Source organism: Dipodomys ordii, unplaced genomic scaffold (genome assembly GCF_000151885.1).
Source record: "Dipodomys ordii isolate 6190 unplaced genomic scaffold, Dord_2.0 Scaffold109, whole genome shotgun sequence".
NCBI classification, from domain to species: Eukaryota; Metazoa; Chordata; class Mammalia; order Rodentia; family Heteromyidae; genus Dipodomys; species Dipodomys ordii.
Genome location: NW_012267325.1, coordinates 1492005 through 1505680, shown reverse-complemented (window position 1 = coordinate 1505680; position 13676 = coordinate 1492005). Strand labels below are relative to the sequence as shown.

At 39.4% G+C, this 13676-nt stretch overlaps 1 protein-coding gene across 5 annotated transcripts in view; it reads left to right on the top strand.

The window, feature by feature from the left end:
* Window positions 1–6342, top strand: part of Eya1 (EYA transcriptional coactivator and phosphatase 1) — a 140954-nt gene extending 134612 nt beyond the window's left edge. For 3 of the 5 annotated variants that reach the window (XM_013028423.1, XM_013028426.1, XM_013028425.1), the window contains one exon: window positions 4452–4551. In XM_013028423.1, the coding sequence (XP_012883877.1) occupies window positions 4452–4532 (81 nt within the window). In that variant the 3' untranslated portion in view covers window positions 4533–4551. Of the gene's footprint in view, window positions 1–4451 lie in introns of all 5 variants that reach the window. The other 2 variants (XM_013028424.1, XM_013028422.1) reach the window with 1 other exon arrangement.
* Window positions 6343–13676: the final 7334 nt, after the last annotated feature.

The following is a 13676-nucleotide window of genomic DNA, read 5'->3' as shown; positions in this document are numbered from 1 at the left end:
AATTTAGATTTTTCAGAAGATTCAGATTCCTCTTATCTTGCAGAATGACTAGTTGAACTGTCCTGTTTGTTATTTGTGTTATGTCAATTCTGGGGCTTGAATGCTGTTCCTAAGCTGCTTTTGGTCAAGACTAGCACTTTATCACTTAAGCCATAACTCCATTTCTGACTTTTTTTGGAAGTTAATGGGAGATCAGAGCCTCATGGGCTTTCCTGCCCAGGCTGGTTTTGAACTATAATCCTCAGATCTCAGCCTCCTAAGTAGCTAGGATTACAGGCACTGGTAACCAGCCTGTTTTCTAACTGTCTAGCCTTTTTGAAGTTAGTCAATACTTAAATAATAAGATTTAACACACAAGTATATAATAATTGGCAATAGACAATGAGTATCAGATATGGACAGAATTTAATTTTTGAAAAATATCTCTACCATTCTACAATATCCCTTATTAAGAAACTCCATATATAAAGAAATAAATGAAGGTAGCAAGTTATGCTGTAGAATGATTGATTAATAATCTGAATGATAACTAACAAAAATTATCGCCAATTGTATACCCTTACATCTCAGTCTTTATTTTAAGGCATTCGGTGGTCTAAATCACATAGCTAGAAAGTGGACACACTAGGATTTGAACCCAACTGGGTTTCTCTGGCCATGACATTTATCACCAACTTTCTTTTTTTTAATTTTAATTTTTATTTTTTGTGAACATACTGTACAGAGGGGTTACAATTACATGGGCAAGATAATGAGCATTGCAGCCTCCTCCTTTGTTTTACCTTCACATCACCAACTTTCTTTATAGTAAACCATAAACTCACAGATAAACAAAAATAATTCATGTGCTTTGTTAGTAATATATCTATATAGTTTTCTACTTTCCTCTCATTTGAATTGCTAAAGTGATAGATATGAAGTTCTATACATTTGTACACTAAAATGTTTTACAAATCAACCTATTTTTCATACTTCACAGTTTTAACTACTTACCTCTTGCTTCTTGATTTCTTATGTTCTTGTAAAATGTACTCCAACACTCTGCTCTTTTCCCTTCAGAGAGGTCTTTCATTTTCTTAAATAATGCTTGCTAAAGAGTGCTACATTTTATTTAAGTCAGAAACAAAATCCAGTAAGCAATTCCCCAGTTGGCTATGTCATTAAAGTGCACTTGAAGTCTGTTCTGTCATCCTGAGTCTTTTTGCCAATATAGTCTGAGGCCTTTCATAAGTAATTTAATCTAATTCCATAATTTGTCTCATTAAAATGCTTTTTAAACATAATTCTGTTCTCCAAAAATGGTATGCTTGAGTGACAGAATTAGACATCTGTCTGATAAAAGAAATCATTTCTAGAATAGCCTTCTGTTTCAGAAATTTATTTAAAACTAAATAAGCATAACTGAAAACAATGACAAGCATCCATTTTCTGAATATTAACAAGGGCTTTATCAAAAATGTTCATTTTAAATGTGTGTACCAACATTTGCTGAAATACAAGACAAAACGAAGATTCTGATGGTGCCTGAAGCTGAGCTTAGAACATGGACTGCAGAGAATTGTGTTATTATAAAATCATTCAGTGATTTACTCTTAATGCCATGTCTTAAATTGGATTTCATCTTCTTCCTGAAAAAATTCACTTCTCTTTTGAGCAGAATAAGAGACATAAGGAGAAGTGCAATAATTTTCAAAATGAGCTGTTAGAAAAATATATCTTTTGAAATCTCAGAAACATTTATACTTCCCTATGCAAACTGCTGAGAAATAACATGTTCATATGAAAGTAAAGCACAAATTGGTCTTTTTAAAACTACAGATGGGAATTATATACTTTTTTCCTCCCATACCTCCTCTTTTCACTTAGCAATCCATCCTGGCACTTTCCTGTATCAGAATATAGAGTGCTGCATCTCTAATCCTTTTAAGTGACTGCATCAGTGTTTCATTATATGGATATACTATTATTTAACTAGACCCCTCAGGCTAAACATTTAGGTGGGTTCCAGTATTTATAACAAGCAATTCTGCAGTTAATGGTCCTTATGTGTACATGCAATTATGCCTGAGGAATAAATTCCTACAAAAGCAATACTTCCTATCAGAAAATATATGCTTTGAAATTTTGGAACCTTTTATTATTGTGTTTGAGGTAGTTTGGCAAAATTTAAATTACTTGTAAGCATTTGTGTACTCAGCTTTTTAAATGATGGATGTTATATGTGACCAGAGAGATAAATGCAAAATATCGGATAAGAAAGGGAAGGAAGGTTTTGCCTGTAGATAGTTGCTGCAGTGATGTGTCATGCTGGGCACCAGTGGCTCACATCTGTAATCCTAGTTAGTCATGAAGCTGAGATCCAAAGGATCATGGTTCAAAGTTAGCTGGATCTGAAAAGTCCTTCAGACTCCATCTCCAAAGTAACCATCAAATATAAGGGATGGAGGCATGGCTCAAGTGCCAGAGTGCCAACTGAATCAATAAACTACAACATAAGAGACATTACAATATTCAGGCACTGAAGATCCAGCCCAGATCTGGTAGGTATCTTAACCAGGTATTATTTAAACCTTCTCCTCTTAAAGTCTCCATTTCTTCATCAGAATAATAACACTTTATCTCCCATGACTTAGCAGAGCTGGATACAAAATCTAATACATCACAACTATCATTGTCATCAATAAAATCTTTAATATGACTTACAAAGCTCTTTTAGCTAGTCTTGTCAAGAACATTATTCCTATCATTATTCCTACCTAGCCAGAGTTCTTATCTTCTGTGCCCTGACCCACAGTTAGCAGAGTAATCTTCTGAATGCTCATCCTTTTATACCCAGTTCAACTATCACCACCTCTTTACAGGCATTTTCCTAATTCTCTAGGCAGAGTTAATCGCTGCCCTCTAAGAAGACACGAGGAATTTCCATGACTGTTGTACATTTCTACTATTTATTTACATAGCCATATGTATCTCTTATATACCTAGGCATGGTCTTGCATACTCAGGTAATTCCTGAATTAATGTTATCTGAAGGTGCCCAGGGAGAAGTATCCTTATATCCCCAAAGAGATCTTAGGATACCCACTTAGTTTATTAATACTATGAAGTATTGAGTCCAGAAAGATCTATATTTTATATTAGAATTCAGTATATGATTTTGTTAATAGATGTACTTAATAGTTTGAATGTAGTATATAACAGCTATGTGATCTATATCAGAATAGTAGCTTTCATTATCTACAAATGAGAATAAATAAAACAAAACCTCATTTTTATTGTTTACCTCTAAGTCAGAGTCTTTCCTTAGTCTAAAATGTCCCCAAAATTATACTTACAAATTTTACTTTGGCCTTTACATCATTTATGTGTGCAAAAAAATCTATTAATTTTCTTCTGAGAGGTGATAGTTACCTTTCCCACAGGAGAAAACTTTTTGTTGATGCATAAATGCTTACCATGATCCTTTTGAGCAGTTGTAGTTTATTTCCTCCTCTACGGATTGAGGTAACCTGGTTTTCTCATTTCTGGTTTATTCAGACATTTTACAAACATTCCCCTATAACTTGATCTTTAGATTGATGGTTTAAACCACCACAAAATTCAACTTTAGCTATCCATTTCGAATTTTTCCTGTGTGGAAAAGTCATTTTAAAGTCAATGTAAATAATCAAATGATTGAATTATGGGAAATAATAGTTGCTTCATATCTGAGAAAAATTACATTTAGAAACTTGTAAAGTACTACCAACTAAGGAAAATGGCTTAGACTCATAAGATACATCTTTTTTTGTTGTTGTTTTGGGGGTTTTTTGGTCAGTCATGGGGCTTGAACTCTGGGTCTTGAACTCTGCTGTCCCTCAGCTCTTCAGCTCAAGGCTAGTGCTCTACCACTTGAGCCACAGCACCACTTCCGATTTACTGAGTGGTTTACTGGGAATAAGAGTCTCACTGACTTTCCTGCCCGGGCTGGCTTTGAACCATGATCCTCAGATTTCAGCTTCCTGAGTAGCTAGGATTACAGGCATGAGCCACTAGCACCTGGTGAAGACATGTCTTCTTCTAATTTTCATATACATGTTTAACTTTCATACACGTTCTTCAAAATATGTATATATGTATGTGTGTATATATGCATGTGTATATATATATATGTATATATATTTGAATAGCAGCTGTTTTCAGTAGAGTCACAGCTAGTAATTCATATATAAGTTACAGTATAGACCTACTTAAGAATACTCCTCACCTTCTTAAAAGAAGCAGACTCTAGATTACACTTAAAACTCAGTCCAGTATTCTTTGGGGAGGACTGAGTTCAGATTTTTGTTTTAAGTCAATTTGATGACAGCTGGTAGTTTTCACAGTAGTGAAACAAAGGGATGCCAGGAGGAACCAGAAGGGTGTGTGGTTAGCAACCTCCCTGACTTCACTGTGTGTCTGCCCCTATGCAGCACGCTATGCCCTTCTGGAGGGTCTCCAGTCACTCGGATCTCATGGCCTTACATCACGCCTTGGAACTGGAGTACCTGTAACAGCCACATGACACTTTGAAACTGCACAACTACCCCGTGACCAGGGACAAATCCAACAGGCCTGAGTCTTGTGTCAGCGCTGGACTCCAGAACTTAGTGATTTCAACATATGGATGTGCAGCTGCTGCTGGTCTTGACCTCTGCCCTCCTGGTTAATGGAGGAACACGTCTATTTCTTCAGAACAGCTGTTGACTCGAGTACTGTGAATCCAATGAAAATAAGCCATGAGAATGTTCTAGCACAGCGTACTGTGTCTTTGCCACACTAACTCCTGGTTCAAACCTGTGAAGAAAGGACCTGCAGACACTTCAGTTTTAGCATTTTCAATGTGACAGAAACAGCTTCTCCAATACAGCAGACTTGATTGCACAACAAAGACTGACTTGTGTTTCCTGAATAACAGTGGAAGAATTTCTCTCACAAAGGAGGTTTTGCGTTTACTTTTTTGGTGTCTCATTCCCCGGGTAATCTGTACATCTCTACTTATTTATGAACAGACTTGTCTTCAAAAGAGTTGCTGAGGTATAATTCTCATTATCATACAGGTTTCCCAGTCTATTTTCTTTTTGGCATCAACAATGAGCGAAGGGACATAATGTTAAGAAATAAAGGATTAAAGGCTTTTGCCCAAGTACATGGCAAGTACTTTGAATTTTAGCACATTGCAAAGTAAAGTATGTCTAATTTAAACGTATAATATGTACATCACTGAGACAATCATGTACAGAAAGAATTTTTGGTGTAAATTTGTAATAATGGATGATCTTTTACATATTATTTAGGGAAATGAAATTGAGAGGTAGTAATGCCTTGATAGTGAACCTTGAGGCACTATGTGCACAGACTTGTGTGCAAGTGCCTTAGCTAAGTATTGGGTATAAATATGTAGATAATGGACTTTTTTTGATGTTGTCAAGACCAAAAAGCATGGATATCAAGTGTCAATAAGGATTTTGTTTTCCAAATCTTTCCCTCACCACTCAGTTCTTCTATCTGAGATCTTTAATGCTGTTAGGAGGACCTTGATAAAATAACAGAGCAGTTTCTTAACTCAAATTAAAGTCCTCTTACCACCTCATTTTCTCTTTTTAACACTCATGTATTATATGTAACTACTTGGAAAATGATTATTCAAATCCTTCATCCCACAGAAAGAATATAGATGATAGATATATTTTATTAATAAAATGGAGACTAGCAGAGTTTTCATGTGCTCAGAATTATTATTGTGTCTGCATTTTGTTTATTTGGAGGACATTATCTGGAAATCAGCAAAACTTTTGCGTTTCCCTTACATATTCTGTTTTCCTCCCTACCCAGAGACAAATTAATTGCCAATAGTGGACATGGCTTTGGTCATCACTACCAAATAAAAACGATACTCCTCCCTTATGTATTAAATGACAAGCATAAATTGCGGAAATAAGAATTGTCACTTTTGTCACACCACAGGAAAGTTTCTCCAAAAGTGACTAATTTCTATGGAAATAGAAATCTCATCTAAAACTTTCCATTACCATGAAATCACTTTTTGGATAAATTTTCTTTATTATTATATTGAGGAGAGGGGAGGGAGGAGTCACCAGCTTTGACTCAGAGTAAACAATGACTCCATCTTTTTATTCCCCTCAAGTTTCATGTTGCTGCTAGAATTCAACATTTGTGAATTTTCCAAATTGTTTAAGGATTGAATTAAGATTCCTTTTCTGCTTGAAGTTGAATTTTTTTACCCTTTTCATCTTACTTTTTTTTGTACCCTGCAGACTGAAAATACAAAATTGATCTTGGCCTCACTGTAAAAAAAAAAAAAAAAAAGAAAGAAAGAAAAAAGAGAAAAGAAAAAAAAGTGTGTTGTGTCCGCAATTGTGTACAGAAGTTTTCTCCATTAATTTTGTGTTTAAATTAATAAAATTGATTTGTGAAGGACTGTACACTCCTTGAATATCAGAACCATCCTTTCCCCTTGGTTACACAAAGTAGCAGGATCTTGTTTGCATTAGGACACTCAAAAATCCAGCAAAAGGAAGTCACATGAGCAATTCAGTGAGAGTTAAGCAGTCTTTAGGGGGACACACTGGAAAGCAACAGCTGTTTCTTTGATCACTGAAGAACTGCTAAGTGGAAAATCTCTTTACTTCCCCCAAAGCATATAAACTGGACTCTCAGTCACATTTATCTAAGGGAAACAGAATCTTAGATTATACGGCATAGATTTAGTCATTTGGTACCCAAGGGATAGCAATATAAAGTTGTTTAATCAACAACAACAAAAAGAATGCTCACAACACATATCTCTGCAATTTGCCAGATTAATCACTGACAGAAAGCTATAAAACTGCACAACTGGCCTTCCCATGAGAATTTTATCTCAGAAATATAGCATTTACCCAAAACATGAGTATCAGACATGCAGCATCTGACCCATTAATTAGCCCCATGATATATATTTTTCACAGGCTCACACTAGGCTAAGCAGTTTGAATGATGAGGTGTCCGTCTTAAAAATGAAGAGATTTGGAGTGAAATCTGTAACGTGTGAGGAGTGACGGGATTATTAAGTTTTAACAGAAGAAAGTCCAGAAGCTGAGTGGAGGATACACATTCAGAGGGTGAATTTTCTGGAGCATATTTTTAACATAGCTTCCAGGATGCTGCACTGAAAGGGTGGCCCTTGGAGCATGTACATGACCCTCAGATGCTTTTTGGCATTGTGAAGCCTTAAATGAAGCCTGTACCTTCTTCTTAGCATTGTTGTTACTTTAATGAACAACATATTAGGCTCTTTAACTGACCAAAGAGCCCTGAAGCACCTGTACCTCAACTTTGCTCAGAACATTTTGAGTGCCAGAAATGACCTCATCCAGCTTCAATCCACCCAAATTATGACCAGCTCTGTATCTACAAAGCCTTTCCCATCATGATCCTCAGCACTAAGTCCTTATTTCAATCTTTTTCCTTCACCCATCTATGCCTTCATAGGTAGTTTATATTTCATACAATAGACTTCCTGGGCCCCCATCATGTGACATTCTCTAGGTGTTAAGGGCAGGGTGACTGTGACTCCAGTACTGAGCTCACAGTGGAGTTGGTAAATCCAAATAAGCAAGTTATTTTCGTTGTTGTTATAAAAATTAGTGAATTACTAAATGACTAAGATACAGTCAGAGCCCAGGATATAGTGACACATCTATAATATTGAATTATTGAGGTAAAAGGAGGAAGATCATGGTCAGAAGCCAACCGAGGCAAAAGAGCAAAGGTCTCTGAAAAACAAACTTGAAGCAAAAGGACACAAAGATGTTGCTCAAATAGGAAAACACTTGGTTTGGTGTGCACGAGGCTCTTGAGTTCAATTTCCAGTTTTCTCTCCTCCACCAAAGAAAATATATTCATATCAGAAAGGTTCCTCATGGAAAATTAAACAGGTAACATGGCTTAATGGAAATTCAACTGACAACCATAAGCCTTGGACAGGTTTGATTACCAAGAAGTAGTCAGTGAGAAAGATTAGGCAGAACATGTAGGCAAAGACCCTGCTGATAATATATATGTGTATACTCCGTGTATACTCTACATATACTCTCCTATATGTACACTTAATCTCTCTCCTCTGAATACATATATACATATATTATTTAAATATAAATATATAATCTATACCCAGAGGTCCAAGAGAAAAGGAGTTGATAAGTCTACGAAAAATGAGAGATCAAGAAGACTTTGAAGGGTTCAGATGTTACTTTGAGTGAAAGAAAGGGTTACTACAGGGCTTATTTAGGGGCAGGACCTGATCCAGCTTGCTCTTTGACATAATCCCTCCAGCTGCTGATGGTGGAGCATATGCTAGAGAGGAGCAAGAGAAGAAGTGGGGGAAACGTTATTAGGCCATGAGAGCAGTCTAGGCAAGCAGTGGACAGACGGGCTAGGAGACTAGTAATTGAAATCTGGGTTTGTTCTTAGAGATACCAATGAGCAAACTAGCTAATAGGTTGGATGGGGAAATAGGCACAACGTGAATTCAGATCATAATAGGCCAAGCCATTTAACTTCTCTGTCAAAAGGCAATCAGTAATTAGCTGCATCGAAGGATTATTGTGAGGCCAAATAAAATAATGCATGGACGGTTTGGGAAACAATCTGGTAGATTGTTAGCTATTTTGACACTGCCTATGTTTTGCTCATATTTTTTCCACCCAAGTGAAGAAATAGCATCTCATAGAAGCAGACTCTATAGATAGATAAAGTACATAGATACAGATATAGATATATGGCATTGTTCTGTCTAAAAAAAAAAAAATCATGGCCTCAAGCACCCATCAAGCCAGTGCGGGTAGCTAGGGGTGAGACTAGTATGGCCAGGCAGAAAATGCTGCCTGGACCAGAGAAGAGATTGACAGCAGAGATTGGGAACGGGATTCAACAAGCCGAGGAAGCAGAGGGGAGGGACCTAACTCTGGAAATGAAGCTCAGAGAAGGAGTAGCCAGGAGAGGGGGGGCCAGGGTAAACCCTCAGGCTCAGTGATCTTCATGCCTGCTCCTCTTGGGGGGGGGAACAGGAAGAATTCAGGCTTCCATTGTTATATTCTCAGTACTGGCTAGTTCAACCATTTTTATTTCACAGTTTACAAAGCTTGGGTTAAATGTTTTGCCCCAGGGGTCACAGCCAAATGATGCAAAGGCATGACCTCAACCCACCCTGATGGTTGCAGCAGAATCACAGTGCGATTAGGCGGGGTAGGAGTAGTGAAATTTGATTTTCTGCTATGCAGAATATCACTAAATGTTAGCATGAGCTCAGGTGTCTCCCATTCAGCCTTCCAAACCTATCAACCCCTTCACAGCACCATTTCCCAATGATTTCTGAATGTCCTAGTATCTCAATCCTACATCATTCTTCCAGAGTTTGACTTAAAATTTGTCTTCCAAAGTAAAATTACAAATGTCAAGCACCCACACATAACTTTCTACATTTGCATTTCAAAACATTTGTATAAGACCTGGACATTTCTCCATTCAAATGAACCCAAAGAATATCATTTGCTTAACGGAATGTGGAGATGACAGACACTGGCTTAAAACTTCTAAGAAATTTCCTTCTGGACCTTGAGCCCTGCTCCACAACCTTCCTTGGGAATGAGTCCCATTTATTCTGTTCGGGATAGTTTCTTGACAATCCAGAAAGATTGTGTTCATCAGGACACGTCTTTCTTTCAGTGTCTGAGTGTTTTCATTTCCCTCCATTCTGTGAGATCGCACAAACTGACAGGATGACTTGTGGCAGAAAAAAAAAATGAAAGGGTTTGTAATTTAGGAAACCTCTGGCCCCACTGACTGAAAGCAGGTTGTTTGTGAAAAGGAAATCCTGACCTCAGCTAACTGGCAAACTCTGTCAGAAGCAATAGAAGGAAGCAAAAGAGAAAGAACAGTGCTGGGGATTTGATTGGCCACATAAAGCAAATGGGTGCTCTGCCAGAGGAAAGCTCATGGAGGAGAATCTGCCACTGGGCTAACAACATACACCCGAAACCACATTACACAATTGTGAGCTTCTGCTCTGGCTGTGGGAGTTGGCCATGTCAGGGAGTTTGCTACTTAGGACAACGGCTAGATTGCCAACTCAGAAAATGGATTCTCTATTGTTTGTCAAGGAGAATTGAATTCCCCCATCTGCTGGAGGCACACCATGGTTTACCCCATCCATAGCTTGATTGACACAAAGCTCGAATGCCAACAGACATCAGGACTATTCCAAGTGTGAAACAGACCCACTGACCCACATTTTGCATGCTGGCAACATGTGAGGTAGTGGGTCTGTCTAATTGACAACTCAGTCTCATTTCTACCTCCCCGCATACTGTCTTCGATGATCTCTGGGAAGCAAAGTCCTCTGAGATCTTCTAGGCCAGTGGTGTTCAACTGGTTATGCCTGCCATTCAGTGTGTGCTTTGACCAATACCAGGGCAGAACGTAGGATCCTTATTTGGTATGACCTGGATGAAGTTAGAGCTGCAGTATTGCTTTCTGTGATCTCCACTTTCAGTCATCTGCCAGCAAAAAATGAAAGGAACTGTCTAGCTTTGTCTTGCATTTCCAAATCATTCTGAATGATATTGTTTCAATATTCTTATCTTCTCAACTGCATTCCATTTACCTAGCACCCTAGCATTGCTCCTCTGTGGGTGGAGAGCTCTTCCCTGTGCCAGAAGTGACCTCATTGCACTCTCAAGCGCTAGGGAAGCAGTAGTGATAAAAAGGCAGTCCAGGCTGGGTGCTAGTGGCTCATGCCTGTCATGCTAGCTACTCAGAAGGCTGAAATCAGAGGATCATGGCTCAAAGCCAGCTCAGGCAGGAAAGCCCATGAGTCTCTTCTCTAACTACGGGGGAAAAAAGCTATAAGTAGAGCTGTAGCTCAAGTGGTAGATCAGTAGCCTTGATTGTGTGAAAAAGCTCAGGGATAATGCCCAGGCCCTGAGTTCAAGCACCAGGACTGGAACTGGAAAGGAAAAGAAAGAAAGAAAGAAAGAAAGAAAGAAAGAAAGAAAGAAAGAAAGAAAGAAAGAAAGAAAGAAAGAAAGAAAGAAAGAAAGAAAGAAAGAAAGAAAGAAAGGAGAGAGAAAGAAAAAAAGAAAGAAAGAGGAGAAAGAGAAAGAAAAAGAAAGAAAGAAAGAGAGAGAGAAAGGAAGGAAGGAAGGAAGGAAGGAAGGAAGGAAGGAAGGAAGGAAGGAAGGAAGGAAGGAAGGAAGGAAGGAAGGAAGGAAGGAAAGAAGGAAAGAAGGAAGGAAGGAAAAGCAGTCTAGGATGAGGGCAGAACTGGATTTTGAGAATTGCTCCTAGCTAAGTGCCAGTGGCTGATGCCTATAATCCCAGTGACTCAGGAGGCTGAGATCTGAAAATCATGGTTCAAAGCCAGCCCAGGCAGGAAAGTCCATGAGACTCATCAGTTAACCATCAGAAAACCAGAAGTGATACTGTGGCTCAAAGGGCTAGAACTCTAGCCTTAAGCAAAAGAGCTCAGGGGTAGTACCAGGCCCTGAGTTGAAGCCCCATGACTGACAAAAACAAAAACAAAAAGAAAAAGCAACTACTGTTATCCAGGGGGCCAAGGATGATGAAATTTGCCTTGGGGGAAAAAAATCAGCACTGTTAGGTTCCTAAATCTAGTTTTCCTCCAGTCCTCCAGTAAATGGCCTGCTTGCTTAAGTCTTAGCCTGGTTTAGAAAGACATTCCTCATTTCTCTCTTGCCGAAACCCCACTTTATTCCTGTCTTGTCTAAGACATGCCAGATTCCCATTCCCATCTCCAATAGGTCCGCTTCTCTCTGTCTCAACTACCTCACTAGTAGCCCTCTGGAGCTCCCAGAAGAGCTCCCAGCTTGACTTCAGGCCCTTGCTTTCCTCATACCAGCCACCTTACTGCCCCAGACAGCAGCCTAAGGAATCTCATCAGGTTGTGTTCCTATCCTGGGACCACCTGTTGCTATTGACCCCAGGATAAAACTCAAGCTCCATCAGGTGCTGCATGTTTGGGCTACCACCTGCCTCGTGTAGTTACCAGCCCCTTGTCTCCTGAGTAAGCTTTTGTTCCATGAGCCTCCTGCTGTATCCTGAAAGCCCGAAATGCACTCGTGATAAGGCCGTGACATGCCATCATCCCCCAGAGACTGGTTCCCCCACCTTTCAGGTCTTAGCTTAGGTATCACCCCTGCACATTCCTTTCTGACCGTTCTGTCTAAAGGAGACCATGTCTCCCTTCTTTCTCCTTTACCTACAGCTCCCCCTATTTACTTATTCCTGCATACCTGCCACAATTGTTCATTTTGCTTGTTGGGCTATTCTGCTGCTGTCTGCCTCTCTCAGTAGACTGGAAACTCCAGGGAGATGAGGGCCATCACCCCCACTCAATTCCCAGAACCAAGGGCAAGGCTTGAAATTTTCATGTTTTTATACTCATGTTTACAGTAGTAAAATTAAAACATTTGCTGACTCTAGATGAATAAACAATGAACCAGTGAGCAAAGAGTACAATGTATTCTGGAGGCCTTTCTCAAGTTCAGTGAAACTAGGCTTGCTGATAGGAGTGGGAAGATGAAGGAGGATGGGAGAGAAAATATGGTCCAGATTACCAAGACTCAGGAGCTTGGGCTTTATCCATTATAATAAAGCTATTAAATAATTTTAACCTTGGCTTTGATAATCAGATGCATATTCATTTGGCTAATGTGGAGAAATGTATAGAAATAAGAGGCTGAGTGACACATGGGAGGTCATAGCAATAATCCAATGTGTACAGAGGGTCTGTTGGAGGTCAGGGCAGTACCTCCCTCCCCAGGGGAAGAGTGGAAACCACACAGCAGGGGTGCCAGAGGCAGAGCCAGTGGCAGAAGAAGGGGCAGACTCTCAAGACCCTCTTGTCCCCATCTTCTGTTCCGACAACTGGAAAGAAGCTGGCCGGATGCTGCCATGTTCAAAGTTGTGTGATTAAGTCAGAGGTTCCAGCTGAGTGGAGGGTGTTGGTGCTTTCTAAATTGTCTCACTATTAGAAGTGAACTGGAGGGCTATGCTGTCTGGAAGTAATTTCATCTATCATTGAGCATGTGTGCTGCACGGAACTGTTTGGAAGGGCAAGAATAGCAGCTTGCTTTCCCTGATGGCTCCTGCAGTTGGGCTGAAGCCCTTTCCATGTAATTGAGGAAATGTCACTTTCCCATTTCAAATGGAGGAGAAAGGGCTGGCGGAAGGAAATTACATAGACACTAAACATTCCCCTATGAAGGCCTTTATTATCCACCCTCAAGTCAGGATTGAAATCATAACAAGAGGTGATTTCACACCCCCCCCACAGGTCCAAATCAGCCCCCCTCAGTCAGGGCCCCTGAACACAGATGTCACCCAGAAATGGGAATGCTGCACTTTCAAGATTGAATCAAGCATCCAGAAGCTCTTGGAAGCTCCTTTACACCAGACGCTTTAAAAAAAAACTTTTATTATTATTAAGTTACATAAGTCAGGTCATGAGTATATTTCTTTAAGGAGAATGTCATTCCTTCCCTCACTCTCTCCCAGTTTTCCCCTCCCAGACCCATCGACAAGTTTATACAAAACACTTCTGATCTGTCTATAGCGCTCTTTCACAACAAAGTATT